The sequence below is a fragment of the Hippichthys cyanospilos genome, chromosome 11, assembly GCF_059441005.1.
Source record: "Hippichthys cyanospilos isolate Australia breed blue-spotted pipefish chromosome 11, RoL_Hcya_1.0, whole genome shotgun sequence".
NCBI classification, from domain to species: Eukaryota; Metazoa; Chordata; class Actinopteri; order Syngnathiformes; family Syngnathidae; genus Hippichthys; species Hippichthys cyanospilos.
The window spans coordinates 3,851,814-3,874,992 of NC_142379.1; the positions used below are offsets into that span (position 1 = coordinate 3,851,814).

A 23,179-nucleotide genomic window follows, 5' to 3' on the forward strand; every position below is an offset into this window, starting at 1 on the left:
AAAAAACTCGCGGCCGCTTCCAAGTAGACGCGTCAAAAGGCGGGGTGAAGCGGCGGTTGCTTCCGCTACGAGCTGTCAAAATAAAGGTGCGGATTCTGCGCGGTTTTGCGAAGTTCGTTCTTTTTGTTAGTAAACTATTTGTTACTTAAATATTGCTGCCATCGGGTCGAACACTTCTAGGTCACGTTTTAGTCAATTTAGTTTTATTTTTTTCAGCGCAGTGATTCTCAGCTTTTTTTCAGGGACGTACCACTGTGAAATGTTTTCAGCCAAGTACCCTTTAATCAGTGCAAAACATTTTGAAAAATATGGCTTCAGTGTCTGATATTATTTGCATTGGTCCATTAAACAACTACCAACATCACATAAGAAATCTGTTATCAAAAAAAAAACTTTAATTATTAATAATTATTTGTCCATAAAGAAATAATCAAAATAAAATGTCAGCCTTGCTCTCAAAAAGAAATCATTATATTTTTTCACAGAAAAATATTAAAACAAAACATCCTCTTTTGGGATTACAGTAGATATCTGTTCACGGAAAAAAAGTCATTAACCTAATTATTAATATAATATATACTAATATAAGCTAGCGTGTGTCTGGCTGGTTACTAATGTCGCTTAATATCATTTCTACGCACTGATTATGTAATTGAGCGCTCGTCATGTTACATTGCACAAAAAAAAATTGAAAGCTGAATGGAAAAGAAAAATAAGTGGAAGATGCTTTGAGTACTACAGAAAAAATATTTAACTGAATGTTATCATATGAGGATGGTTCTAACAGTTCAATATGAAACGAGATTATGTTGGACATAAATTGCAGTACTGTACTGTGTTAAAATAATGATTTGTGTACATTTTTTTATTACTATTCTAGTATGTTTTTATATTGTGACTGAGTCCATTTTTGACATTTGATTTGCTATTTATGTCAGGAAAGCTCTGTAACACGAATATATACCAAATTAATATTTTTACAGTAAAGAATGACTTAGTTCTTTTCATTTTGGCCTTTTAGATGTTCATATTTGTAGCCCCTTTTTAGTTCAATCGGCCAAGCTCCGTGAATAGCGGTGAACTATTTTACAGCGAAAGTGTCATGAACTAACTTCCGGTAAAATTACGGCTTACTGCTGCTAACTTAGTAAATTGCCTTCTTTGCAGAGTGGCAGTGTCCGGCTTTGTCACGTACGAAATATAGTGAAACGGTTGTCAATTGAAATATTAATATATGAAAATATTGAAAACGTTCAGTTACGCCGTTTAAGAGGGGACAAAACGGGAGACAGTTGACAGCACGGCAGGCCCGTTCAGCGCCAGTTTGCGGCTTCGTGACTCATTAAAGAAACATCCAAGCTTGGCCAGGGCAATGTTTTTAAATGCGACTCTGGAGCTATTTACTTTTTTTGTTTGTTAAACTAACAAACATTATGCAACAAGTGTTTACCATCAGAGCAAGTACATGACGGAATTTCCCAGCCAGTACAACCTGTTTGAACAGTGCGCCTGCTAAACAGTCGTCCAGCCATGACCGAGCAAAAAGTGGAGCAAGCAGCCCTCTCAGCACGTGTCTATGCTTCCATCTGGCGGTCAACTTGTGACACTACATTTTTTCCTTTTCTTTTTTTCAATTCAACGGGATCAAACACAAAACAGGCCAGCGCAAAGTGAGACTGAGAAACAATGTTTTTATTTTGAAAATGGGTTAGCACTCGAGACTGTACACAGCAGATATTTGAACAAGTTTTCCCAACTCTGTAAGATCGAAAGGAGGAAGCAAGGTGGTCCCAGAAAAGGAGGAGGACAATTGAGTAGTTTTTACTCGACGGGACTGTATTTTCCCAAAGTAAGTCACCAAGGTGCAACAGCATCTGACAGAAATAGTGAGATTCTTTGTTTTCCAGTGCGTTGGTATGTGCTGCTGTTTTGGTTAGCAACATGCTTGAAATAATTACGAGTGCTCAGACCGTAAAAATGACATTCATCAGTTTATTTTTGTTCCTGGTACTAATTGAGACTTTTTTTTGAGGGAGGAATCCATTTCAAAAGGTTGAGGGACGATATGCTGTTTTGGTTAGCAACCAGTTCCCATTGGCTTGCAGTTTTTGCACGCACTTTTCAAACTATACACATTGCATTTATTTTTCTAATTTTGTAAATGCTTTTAAAGGTATGGTAGTTCAAATTATTTATGATTTTTTTCATAGTTGTTCAGTGGCGTCAGTTATATCTGTACATATGTAGGGTAAATTTATTAACACCCGCAAAAAAAATGGAAAAATGTTATGGTCTGTCTTTGTAGTCCGTGACATGACGATGACACTTTAAAAGACAAAGCCATTAATTGGTCTCTACCGCCACCTAATGTCTTGAGGTGAAACACAAGTCAACAACGAATTATATGTTTGCTGACGTAGTTTGACGGCCGCTCGACAGAATTTTGCAAAAAACACAGGAAAATCAATGTCATAAATCCCTTTGAAATGCATTTCAAAAATTGTATTTATAATGGTTTCATATGGTCCAAAATTTGGAAAATTATTATTTTGTACACAAAATCTCGCACGTCCAGCTGCAATCACATAGAAATGTCAGACTCGTTGCATTTTGAACATTAAGATGTTTTAATCATCCGCTGGAAATTTCAGCTCCCTAGTGTTTTTTCCCCCATTTGTTCTTTTATGATATCATAAAAAAAAATCAAAGGAATTTTCTTAACTTGGCTTAAAGCGTCTCAAAATTTGGGATATTTTGACGGAGGTTTAAGCGACTGCGAGATGCCATTTCTATTTAGGACCCTTCATACGTTTCCATATTTGAATTCATTTGAGCGACCGTTTTGCTCGGTAGGTGCTGCTGTTTTGGTTAGCAACATCGCCCGAACGAGCTCAAGCTTTTTTTTTTTTTTGTTCGTTTTGAAGAAATACAGTCCTTCCGCTCGGCGCGGAAAAGCGCCAGCGACCACCCCGCTTCCTGACGAGCGGTGTCTACAAAAGACGAGGAGAAGTGAAAATTAAGCACGTCACGGAACACTGGAAGGAGAAAAAAAACCGAAGCGGCGATAACAACACTCGTGAAGGGAGTCCCGAACAACGTGCCTGCTCGTTAGTAGTTATGTTTTCATGCCTCGTGTGTGTGACCCCCACACTTGAATAACACCACACCCGTTATTATTATCATGACCACGTTAGTCCAGTGAGCACACCTTTCTTCTTTAAACACTAATAGTAGTACATTTTAATATACAGTATCATATTTATACATATATATATATAAACAAAACGCTAGATCTCTCACGACAAAGCAGATTATCATAGAAACCGCTGACAGGACGTTCTACGGACACGCGCACACGCACGCACGCACGCACGCACGCACACAGGCACAGTGCACAAGCTTGCAGGCAAGGATGGAGGAAGTCTTGTTTTTTTTTTTTTTGTTTTTTTTTGCTTTGTGCGCGGAGTAAACGATCTAACTGAGACATTTTCGATTATGACATCAGCACTGACGGCCTGATCAAATTCAGTAAGATCTTTGTGTGTGTGTGTGTGTGTGTGTGTGTGTGTGGAAGGGGGGGGGGGGGGGGGGGCGAAACCATAAAGCTTTTAGCAACCATCTGCAGGCCAAACATGCACAAACAAGCTAACAAGACGGGCGCACGAATGGAAAGCTCCGGGAAAACAAAAGAACGTCGCATACACAAGACCAAAACGCAAAGAATATTCTTTTTTTTTTGTTTGTTTTGTTTTGTGTTTTTTTCTGGAAGTTCACATGATAAATGCTCGGGGGGAGTTTCCATATAGTCCTGTTAAATAAAATTAAAAAAATAAAAATCTGGTAACTGCAAGATCAACTCCTCAAGGGTGAAAGTGCGTTTGAACAAATATGTGTGTGTGTGTGTGTGTGTTTGATTGTGTGTACTTAAGGGCACTGAAAATGAAAATTCCCGCAGCTGCACAATGTTAAGATGTAGCTTTTTTTTTTTCCGCCATTTTTTTTCCCCCCTCTTTTTTCATGCTTTGCCCTGCGTGGCTTTTGTCTGTATGACACTGTTGTGTTGGGCGGGCGTCTCGGTCAGGGCGTTGGGCAGCTCCTCCTCCGGTTTGCTCTTCCCGTCGGAAAAAATGGTCCTGCAACGGATGGGGGTAAAAAGTCCAAGTTAGAGCTGTCAAAAGTTGACGCGGGTGAACACTGAACCTCGGAATGACGTCGTCGACGTACTGTATATGTAAGAAGAGCCAGCGCGCTGGCGCGGTCTGCTTACATATTCCTTCACCACCATTTACGACAGTCAGGGACAAGTCATGAGGCTACCAAGTCATCCCAGATCACACGGGCCTCCCTCAACCAGAAAGCCAGAGTGGCACGTTTTGTTTTTTTTTCATTTCAAAAGAGTGTCTGGTGCCGTTTTTACATCCGGCCCCTTTCAGACGACAAACTTTGTTTTCGAATGCGGTTTGATTCTCAGCCAGATGAACAGCTATATTTCCTCTTCGCTGAAAACTTTGAATGTGCTGCAGCGCCATCCAAATAGGGATTGGCGTCAAAGAAGTACAAGGCTTTAAACACTGTAAATCATAGGTGTCGCACTCCAGTCCTCGAGGGCCGGTATCCTCCAATTTTTCCAGTTTTCTCACACCAACACACCTTGGTTCAAATGATGAGCTTATTAGCAAGCTCTGCAGGATCTTGGAAATGATCCTGAATCAGGTGTGTTTGCGAGAGAGAAGGATTGAAAAGATGCAGGATACCGACCCTCGAGGACTGGAATCTGACACCTTTGCTGTAAATATTAGACGCAACCTTAAATTTGGGGTCAAATTCTGGTATTTTCTAGGTTACTGTTCATAGGAAGCACCAATACTTTGGCAACGATGTAAAAAATTGTAGCAAATCAGAAAAAGTCTCATTGTTTGTTTTTATTAATCAGCTTAGCCCTGATTGCCTTGTAGCACAATGCGCCATACTATTTATATAATAGTGGTATTTGTGTAAGGCTGTTTGTAAAAACTGCATTCAATGTCCCCCGGTCTCTGCAAATGTGCTTTTAAAGAGCCCCAGACATGCAAATGCGCCGTTTTGGCAAATTCTCTCTGAGCAGAGCAGATGAATGCGATGCCTCTGATGAGACAAATTGGCATCAGAAAGGCTTTTGACACATTTTAAGGCCACGTTTAACCACTGCCATAATATTGTAAATTCACTTGCTTGGCTCCATTAACCCTCCGCTTACTTCGCCGCCGCGTTGGACTTTGCCAGAAATTCCTGCCAAGCAGAGCGGTTGTGTAGCAAAATCACTGAGAAAGTTCTGGCAAAATCCAAGCGCCTCCATCAGCTTTGGGAAAACTGCAAATGAATAAGCATTTTTAAAAATACATTACTTCAAAATGATAGCGCTAATTTGGCTAGCCTGTCTAACCTCACTCTGGTCACTTTCCGTCGGTAGTGTTTTCCAACGTCCTCTTGGGCACAGTAGTGCCGGCAGATGGCTAATAGTGTGGATCCCGTCGACAACAGGTTTTCGGTCTCTTGTTCTTGGGCTAACGTTACTACTGTTGTACCGCTGACCTAAATGAGCTTGGAAGATCCAATATACATATATATCGGAGTGCTGTGCTGTGCCATGCACGTCTGATTCATCAAACATTGCAATGGCATTTGTAGCGGTATCTCTTGCGCGTTTGATTCAGCTACTTCAGAAGATAAGATTGCGTTAACATAATCTGTTTTATGTCTGTCTCTTCTGCCGGAACATGACTAATGACGACGCGCATCTGAAAAACAAAAAAACTCAAAGGTATGCAATGTTTTGCAAAAAGGCACTAAAAGCCACTTTAGCACAAAGTCCATGTTACAATTATTTTGCTCTTCTTTTGAAAAGAAATGTACTGTTCCTGTTTTGGCATTCAGTTAGAATCGCTGATACCTTTAGATAGAGCCTCCATTAAAATGTAATGTAAACCCCCTCATTATGCCTTTACATACACCCCATTTGCGTACCGCAATTTTCAGTTTTTACTGCCGCTTAATTGCGATATTCTAGTGTCGACAATTGTGACGTCTGAAAGAGGCTTTCTTTGTGCTCGTCAGAGCTCGCACACTGCCGGTGTCGGGCCGAAACTTCCAATGTGCAAATTTGGTCATCTACACAATGGCTCAGTCACCATATGGATCTGTTAGTTAAAAAAATGACCGACAAACACTAAGTGCCGTCTTATTGAAATGTTAGCAAGTCAATAAGAGGAAGAGAATTGCGCCCGACACTAGCAATATGTCGGATCGGAACCTCAGTCACCATCAGGACTATCGAGTTGACTTCACAGCAGCCTTGTCGCTACACGTGCGGTCAATGGCAACATGTGGTGGTGAATGAATGAACACACAAGTTACTCACACACACGCGCACACACAGATAAACCTCTAGAGGGAGCCGTACTCATCGTTGACAGGAGGAGCGGTCTTGGCCAGAATCTCTGACGCGTCCACTGAGGGGGGGAGGTCTGCTCCGTCTCCGTTGGGCAGAGAAGGGGCAGAGGGCGGGCTCTCTAAGCTAATGAGATCATCGGGGATGGCCGAGGGCGTCTCCGTGCCGTTACTCAGCTCTAATTCAAAGGTGGCGTTATTCAGGCCCATGTCGCGGGCCAGAAAGTCGTACATGTGCGGCGGTGATGTGCTAGCAGGCGGGGGAGACAAAGGGGTGGGGACGTCTCGGACCAGAGGGGACGACTCTTCAGCATCCGGCGCCTTTGGAGCGCTGTGGATGGCTGAAGGCGGGGGGTTGGGGTGAGGGTTGCGAGGGTAGGACGGCTGGGCGGCCTTGTCGGAGTCGGGCTCCGTGGGAACGAGCGGTGGGCCGGGAGCTGCTTTCTTGGCGTCCGGAGTAAGGGGGGGCTCCGTGGCCAGCGGGGACACGGGCGGACTAGCTTTAGCCTTTAGGGCGGCGAGCTTCGGAGAGTGCCTCCGTTTGGGTGGGATGGGCGTCCCGGGTTTCTGAGTCCGTTCAGGGGTTCCCGGTGGACTCTTCTTCTTCTCCTCTTCGTCCGCCCCCCACTCGGCTCCCCTCCGCTCGAGCAGCGGCGCCATCTTGGCCTCCACGGACGCCCGGCACACGGGGGGCGTCGGCGGCGCCGCGCTCATCTCCGGGCTGGGGGCCGGCGCCGCGATGGGTGTGGGCGAGGGGTCGTTGGCCGGAGTGGACAGGCTACACGTGAGCGTGGTGGTCTCGCTAGAGGGGCTGTCCTGGGCGGGGTCAATGGTGGCCGTGGCTGTGGCCGTGTCAGAGGAGAGATTGTCCAGTGCCAGGGCAGCAGTGAAAGCCGCCAGCCTGAGAGAGCAGGGAGAGAACAGAGACACACAAACTAGACACCAGGGTGACTGTGACACAGGAAGGGGGCGCCCCTCCGAGCGGCATGCAAGAGGATTAGTCAGCCTCACAAATAACACAAAGCAACTGAAATCAAGAAGGACGGTCGACAACAACAAGAACCAAAAAAAAAAAAAGCAACTCGTAAGGAGAAACAAAAAGTCATGCTGTGAGTGGACATCAAAGGAGGGGGCGGGGGCGGGCATCCCATACACACGCCAACATGGAGGACTACTGACTGGGAGGGCTGGAAACCCAGCAGAGAACTAGCGCGTAGAACCACCTGGACGCTTTAAACAGTGTCGCGTAGGCTTAATTGGAGAGGACAAAAGGCTTTCCTTTGCTTTGTCTTCTACTGGTTTTGCCTCGACAGACAATCGTATGATCTCACAGTCAACAAATACACCTGAAAAGCCACACACTCTCAGTGGACTCCACTCAAGAATGACCAGAACTTGTCTGAAACCAAGTGCATGAAAGCGGGTCAAATTTTGTCCTGGTGGAAGAGGAGGAAATGTGGATTCTTGGAAGTGGAGTGCAAAGTACAACAGCTGGTAAGAAATGTTTAAGAGCAGCAAAAGAAGAAAACAAACAAATAAAAACAGGATGTGCGGCTGCCAGCTGAACTTACTCTGGCTCTGTGAGGGGTGTGGTTTCGTTGGGTTCTGTTGGACCTGCAGCGTTGTGATTGGCCGTGCACTCGTCTTCCGTTCTAACTTCCACGATGGGTTCTTTGGACTCGTCTTTCCTGTGGACGGACACAGAGCAAAGTCCTCGTGGATATGCCTAATAATAAAAGTGCGTTCATGCATCGGCTCAAAGAATCTCAAAAACGCAAGCCACATTTGCATAAAAACAAATGGGGGGGGGGGGGGGGGGGGGTGTCTGTCCATGTTCTAACGTTTTGGTGATTTGCTGACTGTCCAAGCGTCATGCCTTTTGGCCACTAGATAGCACCATTTGAACACATCATCTACTGTACGAGAATGGAAAAAATCCTGTGGCACTTTGAGTCACAAGAATAAAACAAGGATGAGAATGAAGTCACGTTGGCAGGTTTGAATTCACCTCATCCCTCATCGGTTGTAAACTGCACATGCAACCGGCAAGAATATTCGGCCTCACAAGCGTGTTCTCGTTCAACCGCGTTCATCGCGATTTGGAATTGTGCGGCAACGTACATGAACGCGGCCTTTCCCTCCTCCAGATCTTTGCTTTTGGTGCCGGAAGTCGACTTGCCGCACAGGCACATGATGAGGCCGCACTTGTTGACAAAGTAGCACGTGACGTCCACCGCCAGGAGCAGCAGAACGAACGCCACCACCAGGATGCCCGCCCACAGCATGACGCCCATGGGGAACGCCGCGTCTTCGTCCACATCTGACACAGACAACGGTAAGGACAACACAATAGGGGACGTGCGATGCTTAGTCCGTTAACAGATCAATAAATCTCCAAAATGTTTCAAAGAAGAAACTACTCACCTGCTTTTGATGCAGTGAATTTTATGAATGAGCTGGCGCAAAACAGCCCTCAATCACATCATGTATTCAGCGTATTCATTTATTTGGTGTTAGATATTTTCAAATATTTATCTTAGGGATTCAGTTTATGCTCACGTTAATGGAAAACCGATTCCCAACTGCTGCCGTTAGAGAATATTCGGTATGCAACAGGAAAATATACAATTTAACATCATTGGTCCCAAAAATATGTATTTGCTTATTACTAATAAAATAGGCACGCAGAGCATAATTATGGCTCGTTCATTTTATGGCAAAAGCAACATAATTATCCTGTGCTGCCTTTCATGAAGCAAAGTTAGCGATGCGACACACATGACAATCACAGTATTTCAGAAAATGTGTCTACTGCAACGGTTAATCGATAACAGATCATCACTTTTATCAATCAGTATTTTGATACTCGATTAATAGTTCAGAGACCTAAAATTGTACAAATTCTCAGATTTTTACCCACTTGACAATATCAGAAATATCTACTGACTGATTATCATTGTGTTGAATTGAAACATTTACACGTCTACTTTCGATTTGGAAAACTATCAACATTTTTGTCTAATTTTTGACACGTTACAGACCTAACCAAAAACCGAACCATTAAAAAAAACGTTAGTGCATTCCCTGCACTATTGGTAGCATCTTTTAATATATGGATGGAAATGAAAATATATTTTTTCAAATCTGATCCGTTGATTACTAAAATAATTTGCAGTAGCAGCCCTGAAACTTTGTGTGTGTTGTTTATATCCAATGTTGTGCAGTGAGGCTGTGTATAGCGGCTGGGCAACAAAGGCATACGAAATTTATTGTGCCTTTTTCAAAAGTTAAATGCTAATAATTTGTCAGAATTTAATTTGACGACTAGATATTTTTTATTTCCACTTGCCGTTGACTGAAAATGACATAAGGCTAAGATAACAACCAATCACAGCTCAGTGACCGTCACATGACCACATCTAGAGTTGAGCACATGCGATGACATTTTCAGTCGACTCAATGTGGAAAATTTTGTTCCTTGAAGTATTAATTATACGAAAAAATAATTTTGTTTTTAAATTAATTAAAAAAAAAACTTTTTACCGCTAAAAATGGCCAATTCAATTATCCTTTCAAATGAAACACTGTATTTTTTCAACATAAATGACGCGCTTAAGACAGGCGTGCAGCTCCGTGTGGAAAAAAAAAAAAAAAAAGCACCCTTCGGTTAACATAGTAGAAAACACGGTTAGGTATTTCTAAACACTTTGACATGCAGGAGAAATGTCACATTAAAGCACGAGTCATTGTAATACAGAGTGTACGCTATTCAAATATAATTAGCTCTTGACTGTTAGCTGTTTTTGTTGGCGTAAAGGTTAAATCGGTCTTTACATAATATACAAACACGCACACTTCAGTGAGCCATACAGTTGAGCAGTCACTATTTAGAGTCAGGATTTAGAGCCAGAAAAGTCGTTGCGAAACGGACCCTGCTTCTAGTTTGTTGCCGCCGTTGCTTTTGTCCAACGCGCCTCAACTGTCAACGTGCGCCGGATTTCACTGCCTTTGGTTCGGTTGTGTCGCGAGGACCACGCACGCACAAAAACACACACATGCATCCGTCACAGTCCGCTTTTTGAAAAGTGTGCGCGGAGACGGCCGGGCTGCTCCCGCGATTTTTACGTGAAGCCGCCGTGGAAACTACGAGAGCAGCAATGCGGTGATGACTGACAGGATGAGCGAGACGGCACAGCACGTCGCGGACGGAGAGCCCTGAGTGGCTGCCGTGACAATGTCCGGAATCGGGCCGGTGATCAGGAACGTTGGCGGGCGGGGGGGGGGGAGAAAAAAAAGGAAGATGAGGGGGGTACAAGAGAAGGGGATGGGGGGAAACAGAGGAAGAGAGAAAGTGAAAATATGTCGTCTGAAAACACAAAAGGTGAAAACATCAAAGAAAAGATGGGGGTGGAAAAAACAGCAACACACTGAAGTGAGAAGCGGGAAGATGGCGTCTGATGAAAGGACAAGATGGCGTCGGGGGGGCGCGGACAAGCTTCAGTTAGAAGCACCGGGTTAGTCAGCTGTTATATAGCGCACACTACCCCGCCCTGCTGGACCGAAGAAGATGCAATTATTCGGGGGGGAGGTCTTTCAAGTAGTCCGGCCCACTTGCGCAGGAGCAAACTCAAGCTCATTTAGCGACGGCTGTCAAAACCTCCAGTCGGTGAAATTCCACCGGAAAAGCATTTTTTTTCCTTTTTCCACGGCCCCTGTAGATTTATTGAGTTGTCATTTTCTACTTGGAGGGCAAATATAGAAGGTGAGCTTTGAGTGGTGCTCCCCGGTGTGCCGGTGTTTAGTTGCAGTGTTAGAGTGCGATAGAGATGCGAGGAAGGACGGAAGGAAGCCTACCTGGCATGACGGCGGGCTGGACGGACGTCCGCATGGACATGCTAGCCCGCTGAGACTTGCCCTTCTGGTTCTCGGCTATCACGGAGATGTCGTAGGTCGTGTCCCACTCCAGGCCTCTCAGGATCACGTAGTCGCTGATGCTGGGCATGCGGATTTCGGGTTTCCACTGCAGCGAATCCATCTGAAGGCGAAACAAGTTTCGGTTTTCGAATAAGGCTCCAAAGCTTGCATTATGGTTTCGAACAAGAGGTAAATGTTTCAAGTAACGCTCCAACATTTTGAAAACGGTCCCGGAAAGATGCTGTATATGTCGGCCTTGCCTCCATACTCACCGGTTTGAAGCGGATGAGGTAATGGATGATGGGCAAGCCGCCGTCATCCTGCTTGATCCAGCTGACTTTCAGGGAGTTGCCTATTGGCTGAAGCGCCCCCTCCAGTTTTGGAGGACTTGGATTTCCTAAAGCCAGGAAGCGACAGTGACGTTATCAACATTTCGCAGATATAGTGGCCAGCGGGAGAGGGGAAGCATTGGGTTTTCAGAAGTTGAGACGAAGATGGAAAGATTGACAAAGCGTTTTTCATTTTGGCTTTCTTGTCGTGATGCTATTCAGGTCATTGGTCCTTCCTTGGTCTCTTTGCCTCCAGATGGTGGAGTCACACTCATTATTAAATGACACACGGGCGCCTGCTCATCAGATTCAGTTTGAGTGGCACTCAAACAGAATCCGGATGACTGACTGATAGAAGCCCCTTCACACACGCACACAACCGTTCCAAGCCTCCAGAGCTTTTTACTTATTGACTGCAATGTTTACAGCACAACAAATTAGCTGCAAATAACACGTTTATGCTGCTCGGTCTCAGCATGTGTGGAGATTTCGATAAGGAAGGTTGAATTCGGCACTCATGAGAAAAAAAAGTTAATCATCGATGTTAAAAGACCACGAGTAGACGAAGGCGCACCGTGGTTAGACTTTATATTCTGACTCGGTCCAAGCCGAGGCAACAATACGGAGAGGCAATGAGTTTGTTAGTAAGCGCTCTCGGCATGAATACTAAAAGCTGCTGATTGAGAAGCAGAGCAAACTGCGGAATGGGAGCTGTGTTTTTGTCGGGAGAGCATTAACTATAGTTGAACGCTTCAAAAAGTGTTTTTTTTTTTCACTTAGGGAAAAAAAAAAAAAAAAAAAACTATAGTTAAAAAGGCATACAAACCTGACAGTTTTCTGTTCCGGCTCACAAAATGGTACATCGGGAAGCATTTAGCTCACAGTCCAATAAAATTAATTAAGATTAAGAGTGCAATTTCTGGAGAAATTGTGTGTGAAGGTTGAAAGGCTGAATAAAAAACATTGAAGGTGTAGAATGACGTGTGGAAGGCCTTCATACACAAATAAATGATCGTCTCTATGATGTGTCTGTAAGGATTTGGATTCATTTGAGTTGCGTTTTATATGTGTTATATTTCAGAGTTTTCCATCTCAATACTGTACTTGCATTTACATATAGTGAACAGAGGTTGTTATGACATTGCCAGTACATTAAATTTAAATTTTAAGATGGCAACTGTCTGGAACTTATTAATTCACTTACCATTCTTTGCGATTGTATAAACAGTTTTGGATTTAGAACAACATGTAAGTAGTGTTTGACTTTGGACGTTCCGCCGCAACTGTCTCCAGCCGAGAGCAATCGCGATGTGTCCCGCAGGTAGCTGACTCTCAATAACAATTCAAGCGATGCTGATAAACATCGCCAAGGTAACCGGCTCCGGCTCTCATTAATCCCGCCAAGACGGACGCCTACTCGAATGATTAATGGCGTTTAGCTCCAACTTTGCGACGTGTCCGCTTAGAAGCAATTAATGCGGCGTTTAATGGCGGCGTTTGCCGATTAAAGCAATCAGTCTCAACGTCAAGTTTACCTTCTGCAGAGCGGGGCGGGGGAGGGGCGGTCGTCACGGCGCCATGCAAGCAGAATAACAGTAACATGAAATGCACATGTATGAATGGTTGGAAGGGAGGGGAAAAGGACAACGGGCGTGAAGAACCGAGCATAGGACAGGTGACTAGCATGCTAAAACTTTGGAACAGGACATTAGAGGATACGGTGGGGCTCTAGTGCTTGAAAAGGGCAGCAGACGTCTTCAACTAGCGCATACTGATGAGTCATCGTTGAGAGGAACAATCAAAACAGTGAATGGCACAAAGCATGAACCTAGAGGAGCCGTGTTTGCCTTTTGAAATGGAATGTTTGCTTTAATTCATCACTCTGACGTGTAGGAATTCACGCGCTGCTAATTGGGCCCTCAATATTACTGGTATTCTGAGAGCGGTAGCCTTCGGGGTGGGAGTCAAATAATGTCATTTTAGGTCAGTGGTTTTTCAGATGAGATTTTAACATGGTTTCTGCTGCAAAATGTATTGCAATCTATGTCGTGACAGGAACAGTGTATTATTCTTTGCAAATTAAGAGCAAACTTATTGGAACATGAGGCATCAAACAATTGTGTTATCGTGACTCCTTTCAAAGTTTTCTTATGGATGCAAATTGTCATAAGTGATACGGTTTTTCATTAGACAAGCCAGGAATAAAACAGATCACGTTACACGAGCTATCTTCTGGATTTGCTGAACAAAATACGCCTGCAGAGTCTACCACAAATATAGTTCCAAAGTTGAAAAAAAAAAAAATCAAACACGGATGGCAGAACACTGCTCTAAGTCTTTTTTTCCTTTTTTTGTTGGTTTGATTTAAATCCAAACATGTTTTGCGCTGGTTAGGGGGTACAGCATTGAAAATTGGTTAAGAACCACTGTTCTGGGTCAAAACAGCCCCCTTTTACAGAGATCTCACAAAACGGATGCATAGCAAGATCTGGCTTTTGTCCATGTTAGCTTTTTACACAGAAACCACCAAAGGCAAAATTTTGTTCCGAAGCAGGTAATTAGCTGACGTTAGCGCCTAATGAGACTTATAAAAATTCATATGTGGTGTGAGTTGTCATCCTGTAACACACACGTGTCATCTCACATGCTTTATCCAAAAATGGAAAACAAAAAACAAAAAACGGACAAATGCCATGTTTGCGGGCGCTGTAAAAGGGGGCCTTAAAACAATGTCTACCAAAACCTACGCTTAGCTAAATTATACCGATTGGTTAAAACTAATTTGCACAAGCTAGTCTAATCATCCTGACTACAGCACAAACCTGTGTCTCCTGAGAATAAATCAAGAACGTCATCTTAAGGCAAAGAAAAACACAGAAATTAATCATCTGCACAAATCACTTCCCATTTGACTTATTGAGGTGGTCAAGGTCAAGAATTGCTTGAGTTGCCTTTATTCACCTCAGTTGAAAATGTGAAGGAAAAAAATAATGTCAATTTTGAAACTGCACAAGTGTCTGAAACAAAACGATTCATAATTAATCCACAACTTGTGTTTTGGTTAGTGTCTTCTCTTGCCACCGGAAGGCGCTCATCGCTAAATAACGGCATCAATTCTGACAGGATGTTTCTTCTTGTTTCGTAATTGATATGGACCAAGTCACATTCATTGTGTGAGCCTAATGAAATGCAAATGTTCATTCCAAACGGAGCGTAGTTGTGTCTACAAAGCGGTGATGAAAAGGGGCCGACGGGAGCCGAGAGTTTATTAGGGCAACAATAACCGTGATGACCTTTAGCTGTGATGTATTGGAGTGAAGGTGGGATTTTTCCAAAGCCGTTCACAAATGAGGGTGAGAGGGAACGATTGCTTTGGCTTTTGCTCGTTTCGCATTTCTGTCATTTCTTTGCTGCCATTACTCACGACGGTTTTGACAGACGTGTTCTGATCTTTGTCCGAGTCTTAATCGAGATCATAGGCAAAACCGGATGGCCCGAGTTGATGTTTTGTCATGAGAGGAACTTACGGACTGTCTCCGTCTTGAAGGTCTCCACGGGACAACTTTCGCCTTCCCCCTTCCCGTTGATGGCAGACATCTTGATTTCGTAGGTGGTGTCTGGTCTCAGGCCTGTGATGGTCACGTCGCCAATGGCGCCTAACGGTGTCAAAGTTCATGGTTAGTAGGGTAGAGAGTGCATTTTCTTCTCAGAATAGACTAATGTACAGTGTGTACCAAACTGTGTGCAAAGTGCACCGAATGAGGGCCCACGTAGCTAATTGAGTGAAGGCTGATGGGTCTTTTTGACGTGTTACTCCTTCCACATTTCTCGACCGATTCTCACCATTACAAATTCAACACATTCCAATCATCCCTGTTTAGTGTGCTTCCATTTTCCTAATTCAGAAACTTTTCCAAAATAAAAAAAAACGCAAAAGTTCTACCTTTCCGTACCAACGAGGCACAACTTCCACCGTGTTTACTATTAATTTCAACAGCACAGTCAGCAGTACATACAATCCATTATTTATAGAATTCCCATTTAAAATTCAAAGCATTCTGCTCATTCAGTTCACCCGGGGAAGGATTTTCATGCTAAAATTTTGCACATACCATTCAGATTTTTTCACCCCAAATTAATTCCCATATTAGGACATAATCTACATTATTCACTCCTCCTGCACCATTAATCAAACTATCCATCCATCCATTTCCTAAGAAAATGAATCCTCATGAACCACTTGTGGTACTTTTTCAGTGCTCTAGATGGCGCTCTTTGTTTAAACATAAAGGCCAGTACAATGGAAATGCATTCAATTTCCATCTGTGAACCAAGTGTCATCTAGAGCAGTGTGTGGAGGGGACTTATATCACTAAAGCACAAAAATTAACGAGGCAGTTCAATCGCATGAGACAATAATCATTACGATCATAAAAATAAATACTGTTCGTAGATTATTTCAAAAAATTCAACTAAAATTCAACTGCCCGAACTCCAGCGATCTAATTGAAGACCAATTGGCTCAATGGCTCAAAATCTATGAATGCTCGCTTTAGTTTTCTGCGTTGAAAATCTATCCTCGCTGACGACAGTGGCATAAATATAATTCCGCACGCTTTCGGGCCCAAACAGGAAGCGGAATTGACGAGAACATTGAAGCTGTTGAGCGGCTGTAAACACTAGAAACTAGTGTTTGTTTGCAGTGTTTGTGTGTGTGTTTTTTTAAATCAGCCTTTCAACTTTCCCTCACGATTCCTGCAAAAATTGCAGTCTTTAGTCTGTGGAAGAGACTGTTTTCCAGGGTCTGGAATAAGGACCCCTTAACAACCATTGCTACTCTTGTGATGGCATCATAAAATAAACAAAGCAAAAACACATTTTTTATCTGATGCCTATTGAGTTCAAATCTAGCATCTTATTACATTTCCGTTAATACAAGAGACAAGCAGGAACAAACGGAAATACCAAAGGGAAACACGAGCAACCTGCTAATTCGGTACGCGGCCAGATGGCGGGAAACAAACAAACAAAAAAAAAAGTCCACTTCTTCCTACCATCTTTGAGCTCGTAGATTCTTTGCAACCAGCTGCCTCTGCCTTGCATCCTCCACGCCGCTTTATATTTGAGCACGGGGACGCCTCCGGTGGACTCGGGCTCCTCGAACTGAACCAGCGCGGTGGTGGAGAAAGCTGACACTTCATTGATGAATGGAGACGATGGCACTTCTGTGCGTAAAATGGAAGACGGGAAGCGAGGTGAGGGGAAAAAAAAAACAACAGGCGGGATTGGATTTTTTTTTTTTTCGAAGACTGACCGGCTTGAATGAGGACAAACTCTTTGGCCTCTGTGCCCATCTCGTTGGAAGCTGTGCAGTTGTAACTCCCAAAGTCATTCTCGGACGCCGGCGTCACCTACGGAGATGAAGTGACAATCGTCCATGGACAATAACACTGTGCTAGGTATTATTTGTAGTGGTTTTTGCCGAAGTACAAGACAGATTTTTCCTCGTAAATCATACTTAAACTCTTTTATATTGTACTTTGGGAGGAAAGTCTTTTTGAATCTTGACAACTGATTTATTATTGCCTTTAGATCACCTGTTTTTGATATTTTTAAAACATTACCTTTGTGGACTCTGCCTGCCCTGGCACACCTCTCGTTTTATATAACATAGCTTGTGCATAATTTGCTTAAAGGCTACAATCAAGTAACTATTGCAAGCATACATATGTTGTATGTTATGATTTAGCTCATTTTCGTCAGTTTTTAAAATGATGAAGGGATCTAATTTGATTTATTGTCTGGTCCTGGTAAAATATGTTCTATCGGTTCTATTCTCGCAAGTTTTCGAGAGTTCAATGTGGTTAAAAATGTAAGTCCGCGCTAACCGAAAATGAACGTGTTCTAAATTGGACATGCAATGTGAAACAGCGTTGCTAACAACCCTGCCAAATGTTATTAAATGAATCGGTGTGTAAATTAGGTTTCAAAATATTGAAAAATTAATGCTGTGGGTGTGTCCGCTAAATACTGTATGCGCTGATAAAAGAAGCTATGCCATCTAAGCAATTTTTATGCCTACACACTCTTCATCTTCTAGCCATGAAAATATATCCGCTCAAAGCCTTCTGGCGGCTGAAATCTACAGTATCACACCGCCATAAGAGGCGCTAGCCACCAGCAGGCTTGCAAGCCAACGGCCTTCTGATCCTTCTGACCCCTTCAATTTTTTCCACCTGCAGCATAAGGGGGACAGGTATCCCCTATGTTGAACAGCTCACTGTATTTTCATTTGTTGCTGTGGATTTCCCGCCGGTGAATTATTCACTATTCAGAGCCGAAAAAAAACCCCTCATGAAATGTTGATGACGCAAAAAGGCGCCATCGAAGAGCGCTCCCGTTTTACCTGAAGGTAGCTGGCCGAGGGCGATCTGAAGATCTTAACGTTGCTGGTGTTGGCGTTGGGCAGCGTCAGTCCGTCCCGCAGCCAGGTGATGGTGACCTGGCTGGGGTGAGCCTGCACCTCGCAACTGATGTTGACGGCGTTGCCCTCCCAGGTGTACACCGCCACTTCGCCGTGGATCTTAGGGGCGTCTTGGGAGAAATACGTCCAATTGTTACACTCCTAATCTCGGGGGGTGAAACGATGCTTGAAATGAAAAAATGCATCCGCGTGCTTTTAAAAGACAGGAATAGAGCGGTGTATTGTCGCACTAATATTAGACACTTGGAATGGTGGAATAATGACAAAAACCGCAGATGAAAATGATTTGGACTATCGCGAACATTTCCAGTCACTGCGTTTGCAAATGGGCCGGTTTGATTGAACGGGCTAATGACATTACATTCAGCGTGTTTGTAAGTCGGCCTCGAACCGAAGCCATCTTTGATGCAAAATGCATAAATTGTCACTCGGGGTTCTCTCATCATGAAGCCGATACCTGTGTTCAAAGCATGCTTTTGCATCGGTATCAAAGCCATTCGGATAGGAATGAGGTGTGGTTTTTTTTTTTCGCTTTTTAATCGCACGATGCAGCCCGCGTTGATGAATTATGAAGAGGCTTTTAAAGCATTTTCAGCATTTCTGATCCCTCAAACTGCTTCTTCATAGCCACAGTTGGCTTATAAAGCCACATTTTACGCAGAATTCAGCAAAGGTGCTCTCAGATCGCGGTGTAAAAGCACACGGCAAATTTCCTGCTTCGTTGGGATCTGTGCGGAGAGCACACGTTGATAAATACCAGTTCTACCGTTTTGCAATACGGATAGATGCTAGTCGGGTATAAAACTTGTTACATGGAAACGTAACATGGAAGAAAGGCGGGAAAATGCCATCTTTCTGAGGCATAAGGACCGCATGTTAGTGCATGGGACTTTACATTTCGTGAAGCCAACACATTGACATTTTCATCATTTTTTTTTCCCCCTCTTCCTTTTGCAAGAGGATGGGGTTGAAAAATGTCAGACGGTAATAGAAACAAGAAGCGGCCACACAGCAAGCTGTCAGATGAAGAGCTCCGGGCGACAGGCTGCATATCTCAAGCCCCTCCGCCAGGTTACTATCGCTTTAGACAGCACGCTGCTGATTTTGCAAATTTCTGTCATGCGCCGACATAAAATGGGATTACTGTTATGTTGCTAACACCCAAAAACTTCAAGTGGGAATGTAACGTCTTTATGATAGTGGAAGGAATATATTTAGTTTCTGGACCGCTTTTTTTTTTTTTTTTTTTAACTGCCATTAATCAATCAAACACTACATTAATATTCAGCATGACTTGATTTGTTTATTTATTAATTGCTAGGTGATGATGACATATTACACAAAATGTCACCATTGTAGGAAATGAACTAAACGCTTACTCAATTAAAGTATTGAAAAGTTGTCGGCATTTTTGTATACGTTTAAAGGGTGTTTTTTGCTTCCTCGGAATGAACCCTTAGGGCACTTAAAAGAATACTTTACTTTGTTCGGCATTTTCAGTTGTAAAGAAGTAAATATTTTGTTTAGATTAATTTGATAACCATTATTTTCATGAACTATTAATACCTTTAATACCAACTCATGTTTCCAATCACTATTGACCCAAAATGACAATATGTGCTCGGGTAACGACCAATCACGGGTCTTCTGTGTTCTGTCTGGATATGTATGGATTTTTGAGATACGCGAGCAGAGTGGTGATTGGTTGCTTCCTGAGCCCTAAGAATGTGATGTCATTTTCATTTGGCGCCAAGTAGCAAAATGTGCCTTTAAAGGTATTAATTGTTTGGTAAATAAAGTAAAGAAAAGAGAAAGACGCTGACGTTAATTGTGTTGAACCATCAAGTATATGGGGGGGGGGGGGGGGGTCATTATTTCTTCTTCTTATTATTATTATTTCTATTCTTTTATACATTTCTTCAATTATATACTAAAATTCTTGTTTTGGGCTCAGGCCAATGCAAAGAAATTGTTGCTTTGCCACCATTATATCGCCAATGAACTGCGTTAAAATGAGTTTTCCGACAATTTTTGGTCAAAGATGCATTTTGCAGGTTTCTTATCATATATCGGCAATTCTTTTCAGATGAATATATTTTCCTGAAATCAGGGGCTTGCTCGACAACAAATACTTACATCGGACCTCCAGATATGCAGCTTGGTCATCTTCTCCGATGGCGCTGCGTGCAGAACACAGGTACTGCCCGGCGTCTGTGTACTTAACGTACTTTAGAGTTAGGGAGGAGACGCGAGCGTCACTCCGCACCACCACGTTGCCATCCTCGCTCTGAACAGAAGCAAACAAAAGCCCGGTTGGGAAAGTCACGTGTTATTTATACGGCCCATAACGTGGAGGAGAAATACGCCGAGGAGCCCGAGACATTTGATTACAGAGAAAAGGCAACAGATGTGAAAACACAGGAGCACCGTTGATAGTAGCAGGGAGCTGATCAATAATTCATGTCAGGAGGAACCGTGACGAGCTCTCCACTCAGAGTGCTTAGCAACTTGTGGCAGCTTCATTTCACCTTAAACCAGATTCTTCTGTGGCTTTCAATCAGGGTCATTTTATTCATTTTTCCTTTTTTTTTTTGCTGGTCATGATCACCACGGCATTGATTTTGCCGCCAAAGCTTTCCAAAAATGATTGTCGAATCCAGCACAGGAGAGCGAATGTTGCATCCCGAGCCAGGGAAACGACTAAAGGCAGCTGGCTAATGAGTTATGGAAATGAGTCCCACACTCCAGAAATGCTACCTGCTTTCATGGACGACTGACTTGTAGCACGTACCAACCTTCAGGGTCAACAACTGCCAAAAGCCACCCTCACAAGATAGGATTACCACCGTTTTGTGGCATTGATAACTAGCAATCCCAATTATAACACAAATGCTTGTGACAACTGTTTCTCTGCAGTTAAGATAGCAAATAATTACCTCCCGCCGGTCCTGATGATTGTCTTTTACAACTTTGCCTGCACGCTTTCGTTTTATCAAGCTGCAAATGACAGATGATATGAATTGTCTTTGAGGCGATACTTTCTGTCTAATCGCCGCGGTTGGCGCATTTCAAGCCGTCAATCCCTTTTGTTGGGATTAAATTAATAGAATTTTGACGCGGAGTTTCTGTTTTTATTCTTTTTTGCGGGATTGTTTGTTTTAAGAGGTGCAAAATGCCTTCAGCGGTTCGTTTCCATTTGAGTTTTTTTGGAATGGCTCAGGTCCAAGCTGCAGGCTAACCAATGCCACGGATGCTTTTACACATGCTGATTGAGGAGGCAGCCTGGGCGGCCATGTAAAGAGAGAGCCGGCTAGTTTGTATTCGGATTGAATAGGCTACGCATGTCTGCAGCATTCATTATGCATGGCGGGTTGAGGGACTGGAGCAACACTTATATAACACAACGGCCTTTTATTCTGACCCGGTGCAGAAAACATTCTCGGTCCGACTCTGCAGCTTGGCAACGCACGAGACTAAATTTGGCAGTCATTTAGTAAATATTGATTCTTTGTTTTGAGGGAGAATGTTTTTTCAATGTCTTAATTTGACATGTCTGTTCAAGCGCTCCATACAATAAGAAGACAAATCAGCAATGTATCTCCTGATATAGTGAAAGGGGGCGGTTCTACTCAACTACCCAGAGGCCCAGTCTTCTGTTTGGGGTAACGCTTGTTACCCCACGCTTGGCTGACGTTTATCTGAATGTTTGGACTCTTTTTCAGCCAATCACTGGGCAGCTTTTATAACAAATGCTTTTTTATAGTATACTTTCGCAAGTAACGCTACCTAAAGAAACTACTGTCATCAATATTTATCGATAAGAAATCTCATGATTGATCTCATAGCTACAGTACAATGATCTGCATTATTCTTATCAATACGTGTCCAAACAGGAGTTTAGGAAATTCAGGGAGTAATGTTAGGGTTAAAAAGACTAGATAGACAACATTTCATTTTAAGTACTTGATTTATCAACAAAAAATGTCTCAAAACATGTTTTTAGTTTTGCTGGCTGTATTAAAGCAAGCTTGTAAGGGCTCGAAGAAACTATTTGTCGAGACAACATGCGTGCCACTTGCCAGCAGGGGGCGGAGACTTGACACAGCCTCACTGACAGCCTTGCATTGTCTCCCATTGAATGTGCAGCATTTTCTTGGACATAATCTGATGAATCAGAGTCTGTCTCTCATTTTTCCAGAGGCAATACTGGTGAAATCTCCGACTATTCATCAGTATTAACTGAAATTTGCCAGATCGACTCAGATTCGTCAGACTTCCTCTGACCAAGAAAATTACACATTGAATAGGAGATACATGGCAGGCAGACCACGCTGTCAACAAGGCCATGTCACATATTCGCCCTATGAATCAATCAATCACGGCTGTCTTTTAGGTTTTTTCTAGTGTGTTTTAAAAGTTCTTACTTGCACATGAAAAATTATTTAGTGATCACGTTAATTGTAGACTCGATACATGTATTTTGTTTACAGCTGAAATTTGCTTAATAAGTAAACGATCTCTGAATAAAAAAATGAAACAAGTGCCACATTTGTTGGGCTGAACATGGAAGCAATGACACTTGACGGAAACTGCAATATTAGGCAAACATATCTAACTAGTGGCGTCCCTTTTAGAAAATAATGGGGATCTTTATCTGAGGCGTTTTGCTCATTTACTGGAGCAATCAGTGTGATGTAACTACTCAGATTCCAAAACAACCCCGAGACTATGAACACCTCCAATTCACAAGGAAATGCTACAGCAAGTTTTCTTTGCTTTTAACAGCGTAGCAGGCCGAGACACTCCGGAAACGTCGGAGCGTGAAATCGGGAGAGCGCTACGGGACACGTTAACTTCACGTGTCACCAAACCTTAACTGGCCCAGCGTATGGAAGAAGGAAACACGCTTCCTTTTGCAGCTTGTCCGCCGAGCCCGACGCATTCGGCGCTAACATGCTCGGCACGCACGGCACTGTTGCGTGCCCATAACTCTTCTCCCCACTGCCTGCCTTCTATTATGGGATAT

The 23,179-nt window shown here is 43.2% G+C and overlaps 1 protein-coding gene across 6 annotated transcripts in view; it reads right to left on the reverse strand.

The window, feature by feature from the left end:
- Positions 1-1,671: 1,671 nt before the first annotated feature.
- ncam1b (neural cell adhesion molecule 1b) overlaps positions 1,672-23,179 on the reverse strand; it is a 66,346-nt gene continuing 44,838 nt past the window's right edge. For 3 of the 6 annotated variants that reach the window (XM_088426957.1, XM_088426956.1, XM_088426955.1), the window contains 11 exons: positions 20,290-20,440; positions 18,076-18,263; positions 16,984-17,080; positions 16,724-16,894; positions 15,197-15,325; positions 11,613-11,737; positions 11,281-11,461; positions 8,548-8,746; positions 7,998-8,114; positions 6,440-7,327; positions 1,672-4,133 (listed from right to left, as the gene is read on the reverse strand). In XM_088426957.1, coding sequence (XP_088283083.1) covers positions 4,016-4,133; positions 6,440-7,327; positions 7,998-8,114; positions 8,548-8,746; positions 11,281-11,461; positions 11,613-11,737; positions 15,197-15,325; positions 16,724-16,894; positions 16,984-17,080; positions 18,076-18,263; positions 20,290-20,440 — 2,364 coding nt within the window. In that variant the 3' untranslated portion in view covers positions 1,672-4,015. Of the gene's footprint in view, positions 4,134-6,397; positions 7,328-7,997; positions 8,115-8,547; positions 8,747-11,280; positions 11,462-11,612; positions 11,738-13,204; positions 13,208-14,491; positions 14,525-15,196; positions 15,326-16,723; positions 16,895-16,983; positions 17,081-18,075; positions 18,264-20,289; positions 20,441-23,179 lie in introns of all 6 variants that reach the window. The other 3 variants (XM_088426961.1, XM_088426959.1, XM_088426958.1) reach the window with 3 other exon arrangements.